At 41.5% G+C, this 24,434-nt stretch overlaps 1 protein-coding gene across 7 annotated transcripts in view; it reads left to right on the top strand.

Annotated features, from left to right (window-relative positions):
• Positions 1-24,434, top strand: part of LOC132404620 (prominin-1-A-like) — a 161,383-nt gene that overhangs the window by 18,623 nt on the left and 118,326 nt on the right. For 5 of the 7 annotated variants that reach the window (XM_059988917.1, XM_059988921.1, XM_059988922.1 and 2 more), the window contains exons 2-3: positions 15,230-15,264; positions 23,636-24,318. In XM_059988917.1, coding sequence (XP_059844900.1) covers positions 24,096-24,318 — 223 coding nt within the window. In that variant the 5' untranslated portion in view covers positions 15,230-15,264; positions 23,636-24,095. Of the gene's footprint in view, positions 1-15,229; positions 15,265-19,919; positions 20,038-23,635; positions 24,319-24,434 lie in introns of all 7 variants that reach the window. The other 2 variants (XM_059988919.1, XM_059988918.1) reach the window with 1 other exon arrangement.

Genomic DNA, 24,434 nt, shown 5'->3' with positions numbered 1-24,434 from the left:
CCACAAATGGCTCGGGAGCCGCAGGTTGCCGACCCCCGATCTAGGGTAAGATACCGTAAGCGATCCATGTGCTTTATCCAGCAGCAGAAATGCCTAACCCCACCCACAAATTAAGTCCATTTTAATGTTCATCTGACAATCAGATTGTACCTGGGGGTGAGAGCCTAATCAGAAGTTCAGTTGATATCAGTAAACAAGATAGCATTGAGAATTTGAAGAATGAGAACTTGAAGGAACCTTCATTTACTTACTGCCACAAAAGGGTGCTCGTGATGGAACAAACGATAAAAGTTCTGTTCAAACTCTGCATGTGGAGCAGCATCTGTGGAAGGAAAGGATCGCCAAGAGTTTGGGTCAAGACACTGCACCTGGGCTATAGCTTCTGACTGTGTGATGAAATCAAAGTGCAAAGATTAGTAAAAAGGGAATCGCCACTTTGACTCAATTAAGTCTCACACAAGGAACTTGTGATTAGCTTGTCAATAGCCACTCAAGACCTTACAGAATAAAAGGATGTATTAAAGCAATTCATAATTCATGGGAGATAAGTATTTACTAACACCATGCCCCATGTCAGGTAATGATTTTTGTGTAATAGATTTGAAATATTTCCAAACAGACTGCCAGTTAGATGTACAGCACTGTCATGCCTATGATCATTTCAAAACAAAAATTGATTTCAATTAATATACCACGTACTATCATTGAAATTCGAACGGTAAGAGTCATAACCAGATAAAATTAGCACCAAATCTAAGAATGAAGAGCAAGAAAGTTAACAAAAACCGTGGCTAGAAATGTATTTTGAGAACATTAAAAATGAGGGGAGAAACCTCTACAGAATGTTATTTGGATGCAGAGTTCTGTCATAAAATGTTATATTTTATTATTTCTCTCCATCATTCTATTCCTTTTTCACATGAGTAGCCAGCTTCCCTTTTTAACTGCAGCAACACTTATTATCTCAACCTTGCTAAGGGTGGTAAGTTACTCAGAAGACGAGAAAATCTGCAGATGCTGGAAATCAAAGCAATACACACAATGCTGGAGAAACTCAGTAGGCCAGGCAGCATATATGGAAGACAGTAAACAGTCGATCTTTTGGGCCGAGACTTGTCACTCTTTTCCATAGATGCTGAGTTCCTCCAGCATTTTGTGTGTTGCAAGCTACTCATGCCAAACTCAGGAAATCATTCCCCAGTTCCTTTAATGCACAGATTTTCTGTATTTGAACTATGTTTCACAATTATCTTTCTAGAACTGATTAAGATTTATAACTACTATGTTTCACAACGCAGAACTGATTTAGGGCCACCAACAGGAGCATTCATTAATTTCACATTTCTGTTTTAGCCAAGGGAAATGGAAGCCAGTTATTATACCCATTGACAGTCCAGCTGAAAGCTAAACCAACCTCCAGTTACTTGTACCCGTTTGGTATCATTTGTTCTTTTTAAATCGAGTGAAGGTGGAAAGGAGTATATTTATCATCCAAACTATGGTTCCAATAGGATTATGGTATAGGTCAGGTGGGTAAGTGTTTCGGAGAAATTTGAGAGAGGAAATAGTGTTCCAAGTCTGCCTTAACCCCAAAAGTCTGAAAGAGGAGGCAGGTGGTCAAAGATCTCGTATCAAACTGTTGCTGCACGTTAGAGATTTCAGCTGTTGTCTGTGTTTGACTAAATGCTTTTTATTCCCTCTTGGAGTCTATACTTAGTGATTTGACATCTTGCATCGTAAGCCAATTTGTGTCCTCTACAATGAGCTCAAATTTTGTGCTCTGCTGGCATTTTGTTGAGAAGCTGCCAAAACTGGTAGATTCAAACAACAATACATACAAAATGCTGGTGGAACACATCAGGCCAAGCAGCATCTATAGGGAGAAGCGCTGTCGACGTTTCGGGCTGTTTAAATTTCCAGCATCTGCAGATTTCCTCGTGTTTGCTCTTTAAAAACTGGTAGATTGCTTGCATTTGACTTCAGTAGTGTGGGTTTAGTTTTGTGGCCTCTGATCTGGGGCTGTTGCTTATCTGTAAAGAGCTTTGGCAACTTACAAAGACTGAATGCTTTGAGAAGGTGAAGCTAAAAGACTTGTGAACAAATGTTCTTCCATTGCAAATTTCTTGCTTATTTTAATGTCTTCCAATCTAGTCATTGATAAATTATATACTCTGTGATTGTACACTTTCCCTAGTAACCATAAAAGCTGCCTTCTTTTCTGTCTCTATTCTGTATTGGTTGATTATTATCCCATGTACTGAGATACAGTAAAGTTTCCGTTTGTATGCCATCTGGGCAGATAAGTTGGTAACAAGCACAGAATGCCAGAGGTACAGAGTAAGTATGACTTTGATTCAGAGTTTCATGAATTCACATTTAGTGTATGAAATTTCCAGTCAGGAGTGTGACAACAGCAAGATTGAAGTTGTTTTTTGAGTCTGGAGTTTGTGCATTCCAAATGATGTATCTTCTGTCTGATGTGAGAAGAGAGAACGATTGGGGTAGGAATAACTTTCATTTTATGCTGGCTGCTTTCCTAAGTCAGTGGGAAGTGTAGACTGTGTCTATGGAGAGCTGGCTGATTTACTGATGTGTTCACAGCTTTCTGCAATTTTTTGCTGTCTTGGATAGAGCAATAGCTATGCCAAGCTGTGATACATCTGGATAGGATGCTTTCTATGGTTCAGCTGTGTGTTTGTGTGTGCATATGTACTCCTCTCTCCTGCTCTAACATTACCCCCTCTGAATGCACTGCCCTTCACTGTCTCCACATCAATCCCAACCTCACCACCAAACCTCCCCTACAAAGGGGATGCTGTTGTAGTTTGGTGGACTGACCTCTATTTTGCTGAGGTCAGGAGGCAACTATCAGACACTTCCTCTTACTTCCCCTTTGAAGAGGATCCCACTCGGGGGCCATCAAGCCATTGTCTCCTGCAGTATCACCAACCTCCTCAACTCTGGAGTTCTGCCATCTGCTACCATCAATCTTGTAGTTCCCTTACCCTGCTTTGTGCATTTCTACCTCCTCTCCAAGATCCTCAAGCTTGACTGTCTGGTTAGGCCAATTGTTTCTGCCTGCTCTTGTTCACCTGAGCTTGTGTCCACATACTTTGACTCTGTTTTATCCCTCTTGGTTCAGTCCCTTCCTTCCTACATCCATGACACTTCACATGCTCTTGATCTCTTAAACAACTTGCAGTCCCCTGGCCTTGATCACTTTGTTTTCACTATGGATGTCCAATCCCTATGCACTTCTAATTCCCCCATCAAGGAGTGCTCTGATTCTTTCTAGATAACATTCCTAACTAGTTGCCCTCCACCACCCTCTTCTGTCTGGCAGAACTGGTCCTCATTCTCAACAATTTCTCTTTTGTCTCCTTCCACTTTCTCCATACCCAAGGTGTAGCCATGGGCCCTAGCTATGCCTGTATTTTCGTTGGCTATGTGGAACAGTCTTTGTTTTAAACCTTCACTGGTAATGCTCCCCAAAACTTTCTGCACTACATTGATGACTGTATTGGTGTTGTTTCACACACCCAAGCTGAGCTCCTCAAATTCTTCAGCTTTGGCTTCAACCTCCATCCTGTCCTTAAATTCACTTGGTCCATTTCTGACACCTCTCTCCCTTTTTTCAATCTTTCTCCAACTCTGGAGACAGATTGTCTACTGAAAATGTTTTATTTAAACCTACTGACTTACAACTTCTTCCCACCCTGTCACTTGTAAAAATGTCATTCCTTTTTCTCACATCTTTTATCCTTCCCGTATCTCTTCCTAGGATGAGACTTTCCTTTCCAAAACATCAACAATGTCATCCTTCTTCCATTTCCCAGACATCCACCCTCACCTATCCTGTCCTTAACTCTCCATAAGCCTCTGCATCCAGCATATCATTCTCTGCAACTTAAACAGGATCATACCACCAAGTACATCTTTACTTCTCCCTCATTCTCTGCTTTCTGCAGGGATTGCGCTTACCGTGATTCTTTTGTCCACTGCTGTCCTTCCCAGCATTTAACCCTGCAAGTGGAAGAATTGCTACAACTGCCCATTCATCTCCTCCCTCACCACTATTCGGGGCCCTAAGCAGTCCTTCCATTTCATCTGCAAGTTCATTGGGGTCATCTGCTCAGTCCGCTGCAGCTTCCATTACATCAGTGACCTGACGTAGATTGGGGTCTGCTTTGTCAGCATCTGCAACAAGCAGGATTTCATGATGGCCAACCAATTTAATTCCCATATATTGGTCCTTGGCCTCCGCTACTGCCATTATGAAGCCACTCTCTGGTTGAACAGTACCCCGTTCAGTCTAGATAGCCTCCATTGTGATGCCATTAACATCAAATTCCCTATCATCTTGTAACTTATCCCCCTTCTCTCTTCCATTCCCCATTCTTGTTCCCCTTTTACCCCTTTTTTCTCTTCACCTGCCTATCACCTCCTTCTCTTCCTCCTTTGCCCTCTCCGCCTTCTCCCATGATTTGCTCTCCACTTATCACCTTCCAGCTTCTCACTCCATCCTATCTTCCCCCCTTTATCTGCTTTCACCCATCACCTTTGAACTTGTACTTCCTCTCTCTCCTCCCCCCACCCCACTTCCTTTCCAGTCCTGATGAAGGATATCTGCCTGAAATGTCAGCTCTTTATTCCTTTCCATGAACGCTGCCTGACCTGCGGAGTTCTCTAGAATGTTATGTGTGTTAATGCTGTGCTAATGTTTGGCATAAAGGAATCGTTTTCTGCCTTTAGTGCACCTTTACTATAGAAAATCATATTATATTATGATGGATTGAAACTTTTTCATTTGTTCTATCGTTCACGAGGCACATTCAATGTACAGCATTTTTTTTAGAGCACCAGTGTTTCAGGTCTTCTGTGTGTGAAAGATTCTAACAAGCTATTCTGTGATCTATGCTAAAGTATGTCTTGGACTATTTGGGCAAAAGTCATTGAGTATGTGCTGAATAATGGTTTAGTTTTAATGATCAAGTAGCACATTGCATCTGGTATCTGTAGTACACTCTGTAGTTGCCTTCATCAATGTGTTCGCAAGACACTACATCTGGCTATTGGAATTTTGTAATGCAAGTTAAAGTTAGTAGTATTAGACACGTTTGTTTTTTTTGGGGGGGTCGATGCTGCATTTTTAGCAGGTTGATGATATTTATGTGAGTGGGGGTGCTGGGTTTGATGTTTCTCTGAAGGACTTTCACATTCTTGGTTTTGTGGCTATTTTGAAGAAGGCAGATTTCAGAGTTGTATACAGATACATGTTTTGATAATAAATGAACCTTTGAACCTTTTGCGAGGGGGTGGGGGGGGAGATGTTGAGCCGTTTCAGTGAATGAATTTCTGTGGGCAGTGCTGATCTGATTCCATGTGCCGTTGACCTCAAGTCTGACAATCCTTGCAGTAAGTATTTCACTTCTCACAGCACTTGGTTCCTGTAGGGCATCAGTTCTGAGGAAAAGAAAAGCCGGTTCTGAAGGGCAGTAAATTTCATCAAGGCAGTCATAATTCTCAGACAGCAGATCAAAGGAACGAATAATTGATTTTTTGTTTGTCTGTCGAGATTCTCCTCAGTAAGAAGTTTGGAATTGAGGTTTAATACAGTGCTGATTTTTTTTTAGTAAAGAAATGGCTTTCTATGCATTTAAAGCACCATTATCATGCCTGAATTTCATTATATTGGAGCGAAACCTTTCATTTGATCTGTGATTCATGGACACATTCAATGTACAACATTTTTAGAACAGTAGCACCACAATGATAAACTTCAATTTATTGTAACAACTAGGATTGTTTCTTGTTTCATAATAGCATTTCAATTACATAGATAAGTAAAATATTTGAATTTCAAAGATAGCCTTGGGAGGTTTAATCACACTGTGATCACTTGTGTATATTTACTACAGATGTAATGTTGCTGAAGATGACTAATTCTTGTAATCCTATTTTGTCTGGCGATCATGCTTGCCTGATGCTCATTGTCAATGACAGTATAACACTTTTTATCTGATGTACATCTTGAACAGATCTGTTCTTTTATTGGCGGTACTATTTCAGTGGCATCGTTAGTCTCCCACTGCATGCACATCTTTGGCACATTGCACATCTCATTTAAGTAGTCATCTGCCTTTTCATTTATGAACATTATTGATTTCATCATCTAAGTTGCATTTGCCTACTTCTGAGATTTATCCCTTTTAATCTGCTGTTCTTCGAAACAACAGCAAAATCTGAACTTGTCTTTTTGTTTATGACAATCCCTGTTTCCCTCCTTTGACTTCTCATTTAGGTAATTTGCTGTCTGCTGCTTGGAGGATGAAAAAGTAAGCCATGTCAAGAGTATATCACACTTAGAGTTCCATTCCTGGCATTGCATTTGTTCTTTTGGTTGGGTGTGTGGCTGAATCATGACAGACGAAAATGCACTGAACCTTTGTTTTGATGTTGCTGATGTATGTCCAGTTGCTTGTTAGTAGCTCATTCTATAACCCCTCTTTCATACTAGGATGCTAAAATTGGTCAGTGTAACAATCTGCTGCTTGTTCCAGAAATGGTAATACTGATTTGCATAGTCTTTGCTTTGCATCTAGACTTGAAACGATTGTTAAGGCCATCTTGTATCCCTGAACTACAAGTTACTTCATTCTGGGATTAGGGCTTTAGGACAAGGATTGAAGATTTTAAGAGCAAATCCTTTGAATCTGTTTGTGTAAATGAGTATTTATGGATGACTTTAAATGTAGCTGGGGGTGGGGGGGAGAAAATTTACATCAAAAATTTTTCATATTTGTGATTCTTCAAATTAAACCATCTATATGAATATGCAGGATATTCCCTTGTTCTTTTTTCATGTGATTCTCTCAACTATACACAGTGATAGCATAGTCTATTTGGTCTGGGTTACCTTGGTACCTATACTGTATTTAAAATTGAAGACCAGGTCATTGTGATCTTTGCTATTTGCCATATGATGTACCATTCTGTTGAAGCCCATGAGGAACTGAAATAATGGAAGCAAAGTGCATGGGGTGGGGGGGGGGGGGGAGGGAGCTTTCAATTGAATGCAAAAAAACTCAGTATCTCCACTGTTGAAGCACAGTTTGTTTTTAGGAGCAAGGGGATTCAGTTGCAAGGATAAGGATTAAGTGTTAGAAGCTAAATGTGCTTAATCCATAAGGATTTTTTCAGAAATGTGACAGGATAACCAGCAAATTTGCAAATGAGTGCTAAATATGTTGTTGAAGTGGTGCAATGACTTTTAACCCCAAAAAAGTCATTGTTCACAAACTGGTGGCAATGGGGGAGGAAGAAATACATACTACTACAAGATTAGTAAACAATACTTTTTCTTTTTGAAGCAAAATTTTGTGCAAAATATAAGGGGTTCTTTCTACACACATAGGCTTGCTTTGTTCATTTCACAAAGCTTGTGAATACTATACAGTTTTACTTTGTTGGAAGATATAAATATATTACAGAAAATACAGAAAATAACACTTTTTTAAGAATTCATCATGTGTTAAGGTATTCAGTTGAATTTTAAGTACTGTGGATTCTGGTTAATTGGGGCATCCGCTTATTTGGGACAACTCTTAAAGAACAAAAACTAAGCGACAAAATAACTGGGGTTAACTTTGTTTATTTAGGACACTATGCAATTGGGACAGGAGATGTTGCCAAATAGTTACTGGTGTTAGTCAGGTGTGCTTGAGTGGATGTTGGACACTATACCATGCTTAGAGCAGTTTTTAAACAGTGTCAGTTGCATGTGCTTAGGTTCAGAAAGCAGAGATTTTTGTCACTGTTTAGTTGACCAGCAATAATTCAGAACTATTTTGCACAAAAGCGATTTTGTTTTTTTTTGTTCTTTTGAGCATTCACACTTGGAGATGCCAGAAATGGCCAGGAGTGAAAATGAAACTATTTCACTACTTCAGATTAGGATCTAGAAAGAATTTGAAGGTATCAGCAATCGTCTGGAATGTTACCTTTGGTCCCCACCAGACACTTGGCTCTCACCTGTGATTACAAGTAGCTGTTTGCATGCGACAGCAGTCACACCCCAGTACATCACCTCGACAGGCAGGCTAAACCAGGTGAGGGTATTTGACGGGTCTCATACCCCGGTGAGAAAGGGACATGCTTGTCCTAACGTGCAAAGTCAACTATGGTGGACTGGGCAGATGAGGTCTGTAGTGAGATCCAAGGGTCAGGAAGGCAGTCTTCCAATGCTCCATGGAGGGCATAGGGCTTGAGGAGGCAGAGAAGTCGTCCTGGTTATCCACTGCAACCAAAGAAGACCCCAGTTTGTGACGACTACTCATACCTGGAGTTCCGAGGTTGGGAATGTAACTGCCACGGTACAATGGTTATTCCACTTTAAAAACACGCCAGTGCAGGTTTCCTGCCACCAGATATGATGGACAAACACCAGTTGTATGGGTAGTGTTCTAATCTGTTCTGTTTCATGTAACTACACAATTTGTTACTCAGTTAAACAGTAGTTTGTCTTTTTTTAAAAAAACTACTATTTTCAGCTATTTCCATGAAACATCAGCTAATTGGGCAGCTACTTAATTTTGCTAAAGTATACTGGTCCCAATATGTCCCAGTTAACTGGAATCCACTCTGTTTACTTGGTCTAGAAACTGGTATAATTATTTTTCCATGTTATGTGACTAGCTCTTGATCAACTCATGATCTACTCCCCCACCCCCAATTTCAAGGACTAAATATAAAGAAAACATGTAATTCTTTATTCTGAAATCTGAGACATTAATATAGCTATCTACTCTGCATCTGAGTCAGTTCTGCTGTTTCCTAATTGTTCTTGCCTCAATTTCGTCTTTAATTCCTGACTACTAATGAATTTAGTTGAAACTTCTGTTCCTCTTTTGATCCAAACTGTAACTATTAATGAGAAATGCTGATAGTGTTTGCTTTGGTACCATCCTTGCATTTGGAAATATACGTGAAACAGCACCATTTGATACACTATCTGCATTTTCACTTTCTACTTATTCCTTCAGCATATTCGCCTTTTCAATGTCCAGCTGAGCCTTGAACACTGTCTCCAAGGTTGTGGAAAAGAAAGTTGCAAATTATATTATTGGCATAAGTTTGGCTTCTGTATGAATGGCAATGGCTGATGAAACTCGTCACCAAGTCTTCATCATTTCTCTTCTTCTATAAGACAGCTGTTTTGTTGATCCAGTGTAATCATCAGTGTTAACCTGGGTAATGTTCTCAGCAGTTGTATTTTCATAGGATGTAAAAAGAATCCTATATTTTGTGCACAATTTGCTTAAGAACCACAAAGTGGTAATGGGACGTGACCATTGAGTTGGGTTTTAGGAAGCATCTTGGAGGAGCAAAAAGGATAAATAAGTCAGAGAATCTTGATATCTGGTCTGAAATTGCATTCTTTTGGTGACTTGAAGGCATGAATCCCAACAATGAGTTTTTAAAAATGTAAAGATTCCCAGGATCCTGGTAGAGGAATATAGGCATGAAGGTTTGATGTTTGATGAAATTATATTGCAAAGGCAGGGTTTGATGAATTTAGAATTGATTTGTTTGAAAATATTAAAATGCCTTTGAAGGAGAGGGGATACATGATCTGCTGTGATTTGGGTTGACTAAGTTTTGACCTCAAGTTTGGGAGTGTAGAATACTCAAGACAAGCTAGGTGTTAAATGGAATGATACATAAGTAAAGGAAATATCAGTAACTGTAAAAAATGAATCTAGAGTTAATATTTTAACTGTTGTATTCCACTTTGTGCTCTGTTGTATGACATGGGAGATCATGGTCCTCTGTCCATGACCATGATTGTTTTTAACAAACTTTTCTACGGAAGTGGTTTGCCACTGCTACCTTTTGGGCAGTGCCTTTACAAAACGGGGGACCCCAGCCATTAGCAGTACTCTTCAGAGATTTCTTGGCGTCAGAGGTTGTATAACCAGAACTTGTGATATGCACCAGCTGCTCATATGACCATCGACCACCTGCTCCCATGGCTTCATGTGACCCTGATCGGGGGGGAGGGTGGGGGGGAGGGGAGTGGGGCTAAGTAGGTTGAAAGGTGACCTGCAAGCTAGCAGAGGGAAGGGCTGCCACTGTCACCCAACTGTATGCATTATACCCATTAATTTTATTAACCTTTTTTTACTTTGGAGTAATCAAAATTGCTTGTGGCAACATCACCCCACTTTACTGCACACTTTTCACTTAATGTCATTGTGCTGGGTACAAGGATTCCTTTGTGGCATCGTGGCCAAATGAAAAATTTCACACTTTGGTGCCTGTTACATTGATGGAAGTTTTGTGTTTACATAAATCAACACACATAAGATGCTGGAGGAACTTGGGTTCGGTAACATCAATGGAGAGAAATGAACGAGGCCCTTCACTCGGACTGGAAGGGAAGGTGCAGAAAGTGGTGGGTTGGCGGAAGGGGGAGAGGACCATAAGCTGGCAGGTGGATGGATGAGTCCAGTCGATTTTGGGGAGGGAGGGGTGCTTGAAAGGGAGTGATGCAAGAAGCTAGGAAGTGATGGGTGGAAGAGGTAAAGAGCTGTAGGAAAAAATAAATCTGATCAGTAGACCATTGAATAAATGAAAGGTGGTGGAGAACAGGAGGGAGGTGATGGGTAGGTCATTACGGTGGGGTGGGGAAGAGAGGGAAACTAATGTGGGGTGGTAGAAAAACCAGAAAACTGGTCATGCGAAGTTGGATAAATTGATGTCTGTGCCATCAAGTTGGAGAGTACCAAGATGAAATAAGGCGTTGCTCCACCAATCCTTTGGCAGTTCTCCTCCTCCTCCTCACCTACTACCTTATTCTGGCTTCTACATGCTTAATTTCCAATCCCGATCATGGATCTCAGTCCAAAATGTGCCATTTCCCTCCACGGATGCTGCCTGACCTGAGGATTTCCTCCAGCATGTGTGTTTTTCAAGATTTCCCGCACAGGCAGAATGTCAAGTCTCTGTGAAGAGATAACCATGTAACCATATAACAATCACAGCACGGAAACAGGCCATCTCGGCCCTCCTAGTCCGTGCCGAACTCTTAATCTCAACTAGTCCCACCTACCCGCACTCAGCCCATAACCCTCCACTCCTTTCCTGTCCATATACCTATCCAATTTTACCTTAAATGACACAACTGAACTGGCCTCTACTACTTCTACAGGAAGCTCATTCTACACAGCTATCACTCTCTGAGTAAAGAAATACCCCCTCGTGTTTCCCTTAAACTTTTGCCCCCTAACTCTCAAATCATGTCCTCTCATTTGAATCTCCCCTACTCTCAATGGAAACAGCCTATTCACGTCAACTCTATCTATCCCTCTCAAAATTTTAAATACCTCGATCAAATCCCCCCTCAACCTTCTATGCTCCAATGAATAGAGACCTAACTTGTTCAACCTTTCTCTGTAACTTAAGTGCTGAAACCCAGGTAACATCCTAGTAAATAGTCTCTGCACTCTCTCTAATTTATTGATATCTTTCCTATAATTCGGTGACCAGAACTGTACACAATATTCCAAATTTGGCCTTACCAATGCCTTGTACAATTTTAGCATTACATCCCAACTTCTGTACTCAATGCTCTGATTTATAAAGGCCAGCATTCCAAAAGCCTTCTTCACCACCCTATCTACATGAGACTCCACCTTCAGGGAACTATGCACTGTTATTCCTAGATCTCTCTGTTCCACTGCATTCCTCAATGCCCTACCATTTACCCTGTATGTTCTATTTGGATTATTCCTGCCAAAATGTAGAACCTCACACTTCTCAGCATTAAACTCCATCTGCCAACGTTCAGCCCATTCTTCTAACTGGCAGAAATCTCCCTGCAAGCTTTGAAAACCCACCTCATTATCCACAACACCTCCTACCTTAGTATCATCGGCATACTTACTAATCCAATTTACCACCCCATCATCCAGATCATTTATGTATATTACAAACAACATTGGGCCCAAAACAGATCCCTGAGGCACCCCGCTAGTCACCGGCCTCCATGCCGATAAACAATTATCCACCACTATTCCCTGGCATCTCCCATCTAGCCACTGTTGAATCCATTTTATTACTCCAGCATTAATACCTAACGACTGAACCTTCTTAACTAACCTTCCATGTGAAACTTTGTCAGAGGCCTTGCTGAAGTCCATATAGACTACATCCACTGCCTTATCCTCGTCAACGTTCCTCGTAACTTCTTCAAAAAATTCAATAAGGTTTGTCAAACATGACCTTCCACGCACAAATCCATGCTGGCTACTCCTAATCAGATCCTGTCTATCCAGATAATTATAAATACTATCTCTAAGAATACTTTCCATTAATTTACCCACCACTGATGTCAAACTGACAGGTCTGTAATTGCTAGGCTTACTTCTAGAACCCTTTTTAAACAATGGAACCACATGAGCAATACGCCAATCCTCCGGCACAATCCCTGTTTCTAAGGACATAAAGATCTCCGTCAGAGCTCCTGCTATCTCTACACAAACTTCCCTCAAGGTCCTGGTGAATATCCTGTCAGAACCCGGAGATTTATCCACTTGTAAATTTCTTAAAGGCGCCAGTACTTCCACCTCTTTTATTGTCATGGGTTCCATAACTTCCTTACTTGTTTCCTACACCTTACACAATTCAATATCCTTCTCCTTAGTGAGTACCGAAGAGAAGAAATCGTTCAAAATCTCTCCCATCTCCCTCGGCTCCACAAATAGCTGACCACTCTGATTCTCTAAGGGGCCAATTTTATCCCTCACTATCCTCCTGCTTTTAATATAACTGTAGAAACCTTTTGGATTTACTTTCACCTTATTTGCCAAACCAACCACGTATCTTTTTTTAGCTTTTCTAATCTCTTTCTTAAGATTCCTTTTACATTCTTTATATTCCTCGAGCAATTCCTTTACTCCATGCTGCCTATATCTATTGTAGACATCCCTCTTTTTCTGAACCAAATTTCTAATATCCCTTGAAAACCATGGTGCTTTCAAACCTTTAACCTTTCCTTTCAACCTAACAGGAACATAAAGATTCTGTACCCTCATAATTTCACCCTTAAATGACCTCCATTTCTCTATTACATCCTTCCCATAAAACAACTTGACCCAATCCACTCTCTCTGAATCCCTTCACATCTCCTCAAAGTTAGCCTTTCTCCAATCAAAAATCAGGACCTCTTCCCCTTTCCTACCTATGTCATTGGTACCTACATGTACCACGACCTCTGGCTCCTCACCCTTCCACTTCAGGATATCTTGGACGTGATCAGAAATGTCCCGAACCCTGGCACCAGGGAGGCAAATTACCATCCGGGACTCCCGATCACCTCCACAGAACCGTCTGTCTGAACCCCTGACTATCGAGTCCCCTATTACTATGGTCCTCTTTCTTCTATCCCTACCCTTCTGAGCTACAGGGCCGTCCTCTGTGCTGGAGGCCTGGTCACTGTCACTTCCACCAGGTAGGCTGTCCCCTCCCAACAGTACTCAAACATGAGTACTTATTGTCAAGGGGTACAGCCACTGGGGTACTCTCTAGTACCTGCCTCTTCCCCTTCCTGACCGTGACCCACCTATCTGCCTCCTGTGGCCCCGGAGTGACCACCTGCCTGTAACTCCTCTCTATCACCTCCTCACTCTCCCTGACCAGGCGAAGGTCATCGAGCTGCAGCTCCAGTTCCCTAACTTGGTCCCTCAGGAGCTGCAGTTCGGTGCACCTGGCGCAGATGTGGACGTTCGGGAGGCTCGGAGACTCCAGGACCTCCCACATCCGACACCGAGAACAACAAGCTGCCCTCACGCTCATACTTCCCGAATAACTGAAAATAACAAGAATTAAAAGATAAGCCTACTGTGCCCTCTTCTGCCTAAGCCCTCTGAGCCCAAGCCCTACACTCTGCTCCCGGCGCACTCCACTGCCCGCAAACGAAGCTGCCCGCTTCTTAAGGCTGCGTTCTTTTTATATCTTCCCCCCTTCCCAGGCCTCCTTCACGCGCCTGCGCAGTCCCGCCTCTCAGAACTCCGATCTGAGAAGTAAGATGGAATACTAGTGTTCCTCCTCTCAGCTGACGAAGGCAAGAGCTGGGAAGTTGTGGCACCATTTTAAACTGTGGATTGGGCCACATGAAGATCATGTGGAATTCTGGCCACATCACATTAGAAAGGATTTGAGTTACGGTACAGAGGAGTTTCAGCAGGATGTTGCTGAGATAGAGGGCTTCAATCATGAGAAGAGACTGGATTGATCTCCTTGCAAAGGAGGCTGAGGCAGGATGCGAATTTGACAGAGATAGTAAAGGGCATAGCATAATAGTTTTAAAAAAAACAACTTTGTTTATAGATTTAGGGCTGGGAAGCACCTTAACCACCCAGTGCTCAGTTGCGATCTGAAGTGCACTGCCTGAGTTGGGGGTGGAAACTGGTGTTCACAACACTTTACTAACTGGACGGGCACTTGGATTCCTAAGGTCAGGTTTTTAAGTACTGGAAATGGGATAAGAGTAAGTAGTTTATGGCTGGCATTGATACAGTGGGCTGGAAAGCCCACTGAAGTGCTGTGTGACTGCGACCCTATTCCCTCAGAGCACAACTCCTTACAGGAGAGCAACAAAAGTAGTTTTTGTGGTCCAATCTTGTACACCTTTTTAGTGTATCATCCGGGAAACAGTTACAAAACGTTCATATATCACCGTTGTTGGAAATCTAAAGTAACACACACTTAATGTGGGAGAAACACAGCATGTCAGACAGCATCTATTGGCGGGTAACATTTTTGGCTGAGACCCTACATTAGCCCCGAAGAGTCTAGGACTGTAACATTAACTGCTGGGTCATTTCCCTCCATAGATGTTGACTGACCAGAGTTCCTCTAAAATTTTGTATGTTTCCCATTTATCTTTACTGCCACCTTTTTTTTAACCTAGGCATACCTGCTTCTCAACATTGTAAGGCCCCACTATTCACTGTTTGCCTTGCCTTCTAGTCTTCTCAAAGTGCATCATGTCACAGTTATTAAGATAAAATTCCACCTGTCATTGTTCTGCCCATCTTATCAACTAATTAATATAAACTTCTAGCCTATGACCATCTTCTACACTATAACTTTTGTGATTGGAATTCATTGCTGTGATCTGCTGCTAAACAGACAATATTGTTTACATGTTGTCTTTTGTTTATTTTAGGGATTTGGAGAAAGGAGAACAACCTGGGCAATCAAGTAAGAACATTCCTTTTTTGAGTTACATTATTGTAGTTAATACATTAGTGTTGGAAAACATGTTTTTTCCCCCAAGTTGTTTGTACAGTATTTTTAATTTGTAACTTTTTTTTAAACAACTATTCATTAGTAAAACTAAGTTCCATACATTTAACCTATGGATGTTTCAAATGAAACAATTTTAATGCATGTTGTTCACCTGCTGTAAGAATGTAAGCCAAAGCTGTAGTTAAAAGCCTTTGGGGTCAAATGATTTAACATTATTGTTAATTTTAGACTTTGAGGATAATAGCAGAATTAGGCCATTCAATGCATTGAATCTGCTCTGCTATTTCAAGGCTGATTTATTCTCCCTTTATGACCCAACAATCTCCCGCATTCTCCTTGTAAACTTTTGATACTCTGACTAACCCTATCAATCATTGCTTTAAATACACTCAATGACTTGGCGTCCACAGATATCCATGGCAATGAATTTGACAGACTCACCACCCTCCAGTTAAAGAAATTCCTCCTCATCTGTTCTAAATGGGCCTCCCTCTATTCTGAGGCTGTGCCCTCTGGTCCTAGACTCCCTCACAATAGAAAACATCCTCTCCACATCCACTCTGTCTTGAACTTTCAATATTTGATAGGTTTCAATGCGATCTACCTTCATGCTTCTAAACTCCAGTGAGTACAGGTCCAAAGCCATCAAACACTCCTCATACGTAAACCTTTTCATTCCTGGAAGCATCCTCATGAACCTCTTCTGGATCTTCTCCAATGCTAGCACATGTTTTCTGAGATAATGGCCCAAAAATATTCATAATACTCCAAGCGCCGTCTGATCAACGCCTTTATAAAGCGTCAGCACTACACCCTTGCTTTTATATTCTCATTCACTTGAAATAAATGTTAACCTTGAGTTTGCCTTGCCTCCCACCGACTCAACCTGCAAGGTAAACATTAAGGACACTACAGTCTCTTGGCAAGTCTGATTTTAAAAAAAAAATTCTTCCTGCTTAGAAAATGGTCTACACCAGGGGTGGGCAAACTTTTTGACTTGAGGGCCACAAAGGGTTCTAAAATTTGACAGGGGGGCCAGACCAGGAGCAGATGGACGGAGTGTTTTGGTAATACACCTCATAAGAGAAAATAAAATATCATGGGATATGTAGAAAACATGTGCTTTAATTTCAATTGAAAATGAATAAATGCATTACAACAAAATATCTGTCTTTGAAGTCCCATGGTATTTAGCTATTTATTGAAATGTCTTTTAAAACACTGAAAATTAAATGAATAAAATACAGCTTTTTTTAATAGTAACAGTTACTATTTTAAAGCACTGAAAATTCTGTTATCCTTCAAGATATTATCATCATCACTCTCCTCCTGACTGTCTTTATTTCAAAAACGGTAGGAGATGCAGGACTACTTGTCCTGCTCCTTCTTATTCAATTGTCCCCTGTGCCAAAACTCAACAACGACCCGCACAATGACAGAACAGTGAGAGCGCGCCAATATGCGGAGCTCTGTGCTCGCAAATCCCCGCAGGCTATCTCCCTTAGCCGGAACGCTGGCTAATTGTGAGCGGGTTCGGATGTGCCAGGAAATGGGTCGCCACAAGGTCACAAAGTAAAGCGCAAATGTGGAGTAATACGCTGCACCTTAACAAAGGTCAATGTATATAGAGTGCGTCATCTATTGGGAAGACGCCAGAATTGCGGGGAAAAAACGTTAACAAGGTTTATTAATATAATTTCATCAAGTTCTGCGGGCCGGATTAAAAAGCTTAACGGGCCGCATATGGCCCGCGGGCCGTAGTTTGCCCATGCCTGGTCTACACCTTTACTCCTTCTTCCAAAGGGCATGATCTCCTTGCTCCCCCCACCCCATCTGCCACTTTGCCAGTTCTCTCCATCTGCCGGTCCTTCTGCAGACTCCCTACTTCCTCAACCCTACCTGCCCCTCCACTTATCTTTATACTGTCTACAAACTTGGCCACAAAGCCAATAATTCCATCATCCAAATCATTGATGTATAGCATGAGAAGAATTGGTCAATGATTGACATATTAAATTGGGAATCACCCCTTAAATCAGCTCACTTGAGTACAACCCCAAGATTAATTTAGCACATCATTCTATAAAATGTTTTGAATTTTAAAAAAATGAAAAGGAAAATGTTGGGCAGGAGGGAAAGGGAAAATGGCTAACCAGCTAAGTCAATAACATAGCCAATCTGCCTGTCTGAAGCCTCCGGTCAGAGTTGACCATGGAATTTGCACCCTAGCTGCTCGGGTACGCAAGCCTGGGCAGTGTTATATGGAGAGCAAGCAGTTGCCCATGTAGCAGTGTTCCCCTTTCTACCCAATTGATGAACCTAAGGAATGGCAGAGGCTGATACAGTTTGGTACCAACAGTGTCGCAGAAGTTGCCAGCCAGCATCGAAGTCTGTGTAGGACTGCCTTCGGGGCTCCAGCTCTGGAGTTTTCCCTCGGGATTTAATCCCAAAGTGTTTCCCCATGAGTGAATATAGCTGTGAGGCAGCAGAAGTTTGAGATCAGAGTTTTCCTTCTAGATGAGCTGCCAACCATGGCTAATGAGCCTCATTTGCTCAAAGCGACTGGACTTAAGGCACCAGTAATCCACTTTTGCCCTTTCTGTTGGGAGCTTGGTAGCTAAGCCATATGTGAGGGCCAGGAGCTGGACTTCGTTGTCAGAGTCTATTTGAGGTGGACACCTTTGGGATTATTTATTAGGTAGTGGGAGCTTATCCCCATTACCACCCCCAGCTATAACAACCTTAAGGAAGCCAATATCCTTGTTGAAAGCCTAGTGCCATTTCATGGGAATGTAATGTTGTAACTATTGCATGTATCTAAAGGGCCGATGACATTTTCTAAAACCTGATCTGTTAAGTGATATATTGATCAGAATTCCCTTTCCAAGAGGATCTAAAAACATCATTTAAGACTTTTTTTAAATTTCAAGATTTCTCTAAAAGTAGTTAAGAACCATGGCTATACACTTTTCTGTTCAGCAGTAATGCTCAACTTCATACAACTTCTCAATAGGCAACTAGACTTCCACTGCCCAGCACTGCTGCAACCAATGAGTAATTCAGGTTGGAGGAAAGGCAGGTGATAAACACAAGGGGAAAAATGCAGACAGTAATGTAAATTTTTGTGCAGGTGTGGCTTGTCATTATCCATTATCAATTTAATAGAAAATAAATAAATTGAAAGCCGGCACATTTGCCTGAAGGTTTTCCTTTTCAGGAACTTTTTAAAAATAAAATCTAGTATTACAACAAAACAGTTTTATAACTGACTACATATATGTTGGCTTCAGAGAGACTAATTTATTCAGCCAATTTGGCAATTGATTGCAGAAATTTTAGGCCTTGCTATCAGCTGAAGATTTCTGCACTTCCTCCTCTGTGTATTGACATTCTATGGACTTGTTGGTTGATAAGTTCACTGGCAATTTCATATTGTGCCTTGTGTAGGTGGGCAATACAAGTTAATGGATATTTGAGAGAAAATAGATTGCAGGAAATAACGGGGGTAATAGAATTGTTCAGAGTTGACAGATTTAATAGACCAATGGGCTCCCCCTGCTTTATAAGAAAATACAAGGTGAGAGATATTGGGAGCCAGCAGTGCAAGATGCAGATTTCAAAATGTGCCAGCTTTCAAACTATGTAATTTCAACTAAAGATAGAAACATGAAAAACATACAGCACAATACAGGCCCTTCGGCCCACAGTGCTGTGCTGAACCTGCACTTTAGAAATTACCTAGGGTTACCTATAGCCCTCTGTTTTTTCTAAGCTCCATGTACCTATCCAGGAGTCTCTTAAAAGACCCTATCATACCTGCCCCCACCACTGTTGCTGGCAGCCCATTCCACGTACTCACCACTCTCTGTGCTAATTTTTTTTAAAAACTTGCCCCTGACATCTCCTCTAAACCTACTTCCAAGCACCTTAAAACTGTGCCTTCTCGTGCTAGCCATTTCAGTCCTGGGAAAAAGCCTCTAACTAATTACATGATCAATGCCTCTCATTTTCTTATATATATCTGTCAGCGCACCTCATATCCTCCACTGCTCCAAGGAGAGAAGGCCAAGTTCACTCAACCTATTCTCATAAGGCATGCTCCCCAATCCAGGCAACATCCTTGTAAATATCCTCTGCACCCTTTCTAAAGTTTCCACATCCTTCCTGTGGTAACGTGACCAGAACTGGGCACAGTACTCCAAGTGGGGTCTGACCAGGGTCCTATATAGCTGTAATAATACCTTGTGGCTCTTAAACTCAGTTCCATGGTTGATGAAGGCCAATGTACCGTATACCTTCTTAACCACACAGTCAACCTGCGCAGCAGCTTTGAGTGTCCCATGGACTTGGACCCTAAGATCCCTCTGATCCTCCACACTGCCAAGAGTCTTGCTGTTAATACTATATTCTGCCATCATATTTGACCTACCAAAATGAACTGTCTCGCGCTTATCTGGGTTGAATTCCATCTGCCACTTCTCAGCCCAGTTCTGCATCCAACCAGTGTCCCGCTGTAACCTCTGACAGCCCTCCACACTATCCACAACACCCCCAACCTTTGTGTCATCAGCAGATTTACTAACCTATCCCTGTACTTCCTCATCCAGGTCATTTGTAAACATTACGAAGAGTAAGGGTCCCAGAACAGATCTCTGAGGCACCCCACTGGTCACTGACCTCCATGCAGAATATGACCTGTCTACAAACACACTTTGCCTTCTCTGGGTAAGCCAATTCTGGATCCACAAATCAAGGTCCCCTTGGATTCCATTCCTCCTTGCTTTCTCAATAAGCCTTGCATGAGGTACCTTATCAAATGCCGTGCTGAAATCCATATACACTACATCTACCGCTCTAACTTCAAGAATGTGTTTTTCACATCCTCAAAAAATGCAATCAGGCTGTTAAGGCACAACCTACCTTTGACAAAACCATGCTGACTATCCCTAATCATATTTTGCCTCTCCAAATGTTCATAAATCCTGCCTCTTTTCCATCAAATTACCAACCACTAATGTAAGAATCACTGGTCTATAATTTCCTGGACTATTTCTACTCCTGTTCTTGAATAAGGGAAATTTATCTGCAACCATCCAATCCTCTGGAACCTCTCCTGTCCCCACTGATGATGCAAAGATCATTGCCAGAGGCTCAGCAATCTCCTCCCTTGCCTCCCACAGTAGCCTGCGGTACATCTCATCCAATTTGATGCTTTCCAAAAGCTTCAGCACATCCTCTTTCTTGATGTCTATGTGCTCACGCTTTTCAATCCACTGTAAGTCACCCCTACAATTGCTAAGATCCTTTTCTGTAGTGAATACTAAAGCAAAGTATTCATTAAATGTCTCTGCTATCTCCTCCAGTTCCATGCACACTTTTCTACTACATACTTGATTGATCTTATTCTACCACGTCTTATCAACTTGCTCTTCACATACTTATAGAATGCCTTGGGGTTTTCCTTAATCCTGCTCATCATGGCCTTCTCATGGCCCCTTCTTGCTCTCCTAATTTCATTCTTAAATTCTTCCTGCTAGCCTTATAATTTTCTAGATTTCTATCATTACCTAGTGTTTTGAGCCTTTCTTGAAGTTTTCTTTTCTTGACTAGATTTTCAACAGCCTTTGTACACCGTGGTTCCTGTGCCCTGTCATCCTTTCCCTGTCTCATCTTTGTGCAGAACACCACACAAATACCCCCTGAACATTTGCCACATTTCTTCCATTCTTTCCCCTGAGAATGTTTTCCTAATTTATGCTTCGAAGTTCCTGCCTGATAGCTTCATATTTCCCTTTACTCCAATTAAATGCTTTCTCAACTTGTCTATTCCTATCTCTCTCCAATGCTATGGTAAAGGAGATGGAATTGTGATCACTATCTCCAAAATGCTCTCCCTAAGAGAGATCTGCTACCTGACAAGGTTCATTTCCCAATACCAAATCAAGTACAGCCTCTCCTCTTGTAGGCTTATCTACATATTGAGTCAGGAAACCTGCCTGAACACACCTAACAAACTCCACCCCATCTAAACCCCTTGCTCTAGGGAGATGCCATTCGATAATTGGGAAATTAAAATCTCCCACCACGACAAGCCTGTTATTATTACACCTTTCCAGAATCTGTCTCCCTATCTGCTCCTTGATGTCTATAAAAAAACACCCAGTAGAGTTATTGACCCCTTCCTGTTTCTAAATTTCACCCACAGAGACTCCATAGACAATCCCTCTAGGTCTTCCTCCTTTTCTGCAGCCGTGACACTAACTCTGATCAGCAGTGCCACGCTCCCACCTCTTTTGCCTCCCTTCCTAATCCTTCTGAAACGTCTAAAGCTCAACACTAAGTAACCATTCTTGCCCCTGAGCCATCCAAGTCTCTGTAATGGCCACAACATCACAGCTTCATCATGGATGGAAAAATGTATCTACAGTAATGTAGATTATCCCCTCTCCTGCATAACAAAACAACCTGTAGTAATACACAATCCTTCATGGATGCACTAAACGATAAACCACATCGCAATGATTGATAATTTAGCCAACACAAAGCTTTTGCTCAGCTTTGGAAATGTTCCTCATTGCAAACAGAACACAAACAAGGTCCAGCTAGAGATGAAATAGTACTTTCTCCATCACCAATTTCAGCTCATGGGCACTGTGGAGTTAAACTCATCTGAATGGTGGTTGGGAGTTAAAACACAAGATAGTGCAAATCAACAATGGGACTCGAGTAGGTATTACAATTCTGGACCAGATTTAAAGAACGATAAATCATCGTCTCAGCAAACAGTAACAATACCTGACCCGCATTTGAGTAGCAGCCAAATGCAGGAAGTCATACAGAGATACAAAAGGAAAACTGGCCTTTTAACCCATTGAGTCAGCCAGCCATTTACACAAATCCTATATTAATCTCACAGTCTCCATTATCCCCTGATTTTCCTACTCACCTAGATACTAGGGGCAACGTTCCAACCAACACATCCTTGGGAAGTGGTATGAAACCAGAGCACACAGTCACATGAAGAATGTACAGACGGGACTTGTCACATCTCTGCTGCTGGGAGGCAGCTGATCTTTTAGCTGCGCCCCTGTACCAGCCTTGAACCTCAAGAGTTCATCAGTAAATAATTGTCATGAATCCTAAGTAAATATCCAAGCAAATTTTCCTGAAATCTAGTTCAATTACCAGAGTAAAAAAAAACCTCTGATAGCTGAAATCATATTGGAAAAATTTGGGTTAAGCATCAAAATTTTATTATTGTACATTAAATTTGCAAATATATTCAATGCATCACTAATCTTAATATTGTTGAGATTAAAACATGAAGGCAAACCTTGTTAAACTAATCATAGGCATTTCTATTAAACGCATTTTTCACAATTAGTTGCACAGTTGATCTAAGTGAATTTATTAAGATTATTTTGACAGTAATTTAACTATTGTATACAATAGCATGACCTAAAGCTATGAGACAAAGTATAGTTTGAAAGGTAATCTTTAATTCAAAGAAAATTGCTTCAAATATTCAATTTTTAAAGACATGTACAGTAACATAACACGATCATTCTGCCTGACTTTACCCATCCCTGCTGAGCTTCAGAGCCAGCCACTGGCCTGTCTACTGCTGCTGTGCATTGAGAGGTCATTTCCCCCCTCATTGGGTGACCCAGTGAGTTATACTTATTGCTAAGGGGAAGGTTGCTTATTCCCCTTGCTTCTGGTGCTCACCCATCTGTTATCTGAAGCCTGCACTCTGGGTATGACCACTTCAGTAAAAAAAAACTTCTGTGATGTTTTCAGACTCCTGGATGGTCCTGAGTGCATCCAGCTCCAATTCCTTCACCTTGTCAGTCAGGAGCTGAAGTTGGGTATAGCTCCTGCAGGTGTAGTATTCGGGGAGATTGTTGGGTACCCTGAAATCCCGCATCTCACAGGAGGACCATTCCACTGCCTGAACTATGCTTGTTATACCTCTGACTTCTCAAACTTAAGTTTTAGCTTGTGCCTTTTCTCGCCAAAGCCTGACCACTCTTAACACTGGCCCACTCCAACAAAAGCTGCTCTGCTTAAACCTCACTTCTTTTATTAGCCTTTACTAATTAACCCTAGTTAATATTAATCTAAGCAATTTCCTGATCTGCAGAAAAGGCCTGACTTTTAAAAAAACATTTTAAATGGCGTATAAAGTCCACATGGAATTGTCTCCAACTCACTCCATAGTTTATGGGTTGCAATTAATTAATTGAAAAAAATAAACTTGTGACTAAGAATTTTTCTCTGAAAATGATTTTAGCCTTCTAAGTTCATGTGTTTTCTGTTGCAGATAAGTATCCATAAGACTGTACCAGCTAATACTCGCTAGTGGGCGGGTTGACCTCCCTTCCCTATACTGATGCAGCTTTTTACTGAGCATTAGTTTGGAGAGCTAAGACGACAGAAGCTTTAACTACCTTCCCAGCTGTCATTTTTTTTGTTACGCCTGAGTTGGCCTACTAAATCAGTTTCTGAAGAAGCTTTAAATAGTAATTTGCTTGAGATTTGGAATCTGAGTTCTGCTGGAAGACTGGATGAAAAATTAAGAGATTGCTGTGCTTTGTTTCGTGAATATTGATGGAACACTTCAAAATGATGTTGACACAGAAGCAAAGAGACTGAAGTGGCTCCCCAGTCTCCTGGTTACCCTGAACTGCTCTGCATTGCTTCAAGATAGATTTTTCTTCTCTCCCCACTTGGGGGAAAAATAGGACGCCTCCGATTTTTCTCTGGATTGAGAGTTTGCAGCCATGGTTATCACGGTAACAATGCTTTTACTAATGCTTTGTAGTAGCACTGGAAGTGACAGTCAGCTATGGAGCCACACAACTAAATCTGAAGCATTGGATTTTGGGGCTATACCTGCTGGAAACTATGTGACTCAGGTATATTACGATCCAGGACTTTTAGGAATCCTGTTTCAGCTGGCGCGCACATTTCTGGAAGTCGTACAACCAAATCCTTTCCCTCGAGGTATGCATGAGCAGCAAATTACATCATTTGTTTAGAATTCTGCATTGTTGGAATTGTTTGAACTCTCCATTAATTACTGATTTCATCAGCACTCTTAATTGCTTGATTCAGGTTGG

This window comes from Hypanus sabinus, chromosome 14 (assembly GCF_030144855.1).
Source record: "Hypanus sabinus isolate sHypSab1 chromosome 14, sHypSab1.hap1, whole genome shotgun sequence".
NCBI classification, from domain to species: domain Eukaryota; kingdom Metazoa; phylum Chordata; class Chondrichthyes; order Myliobatiformes; family Dasyatidae; genus Hypanus; species Hypanus sabinus.
The sequence above is the reverse complement of the archived record's forward strand: the minus strand, read 5'-3'. Positions and strand labels throughout refer to the sequence as shown.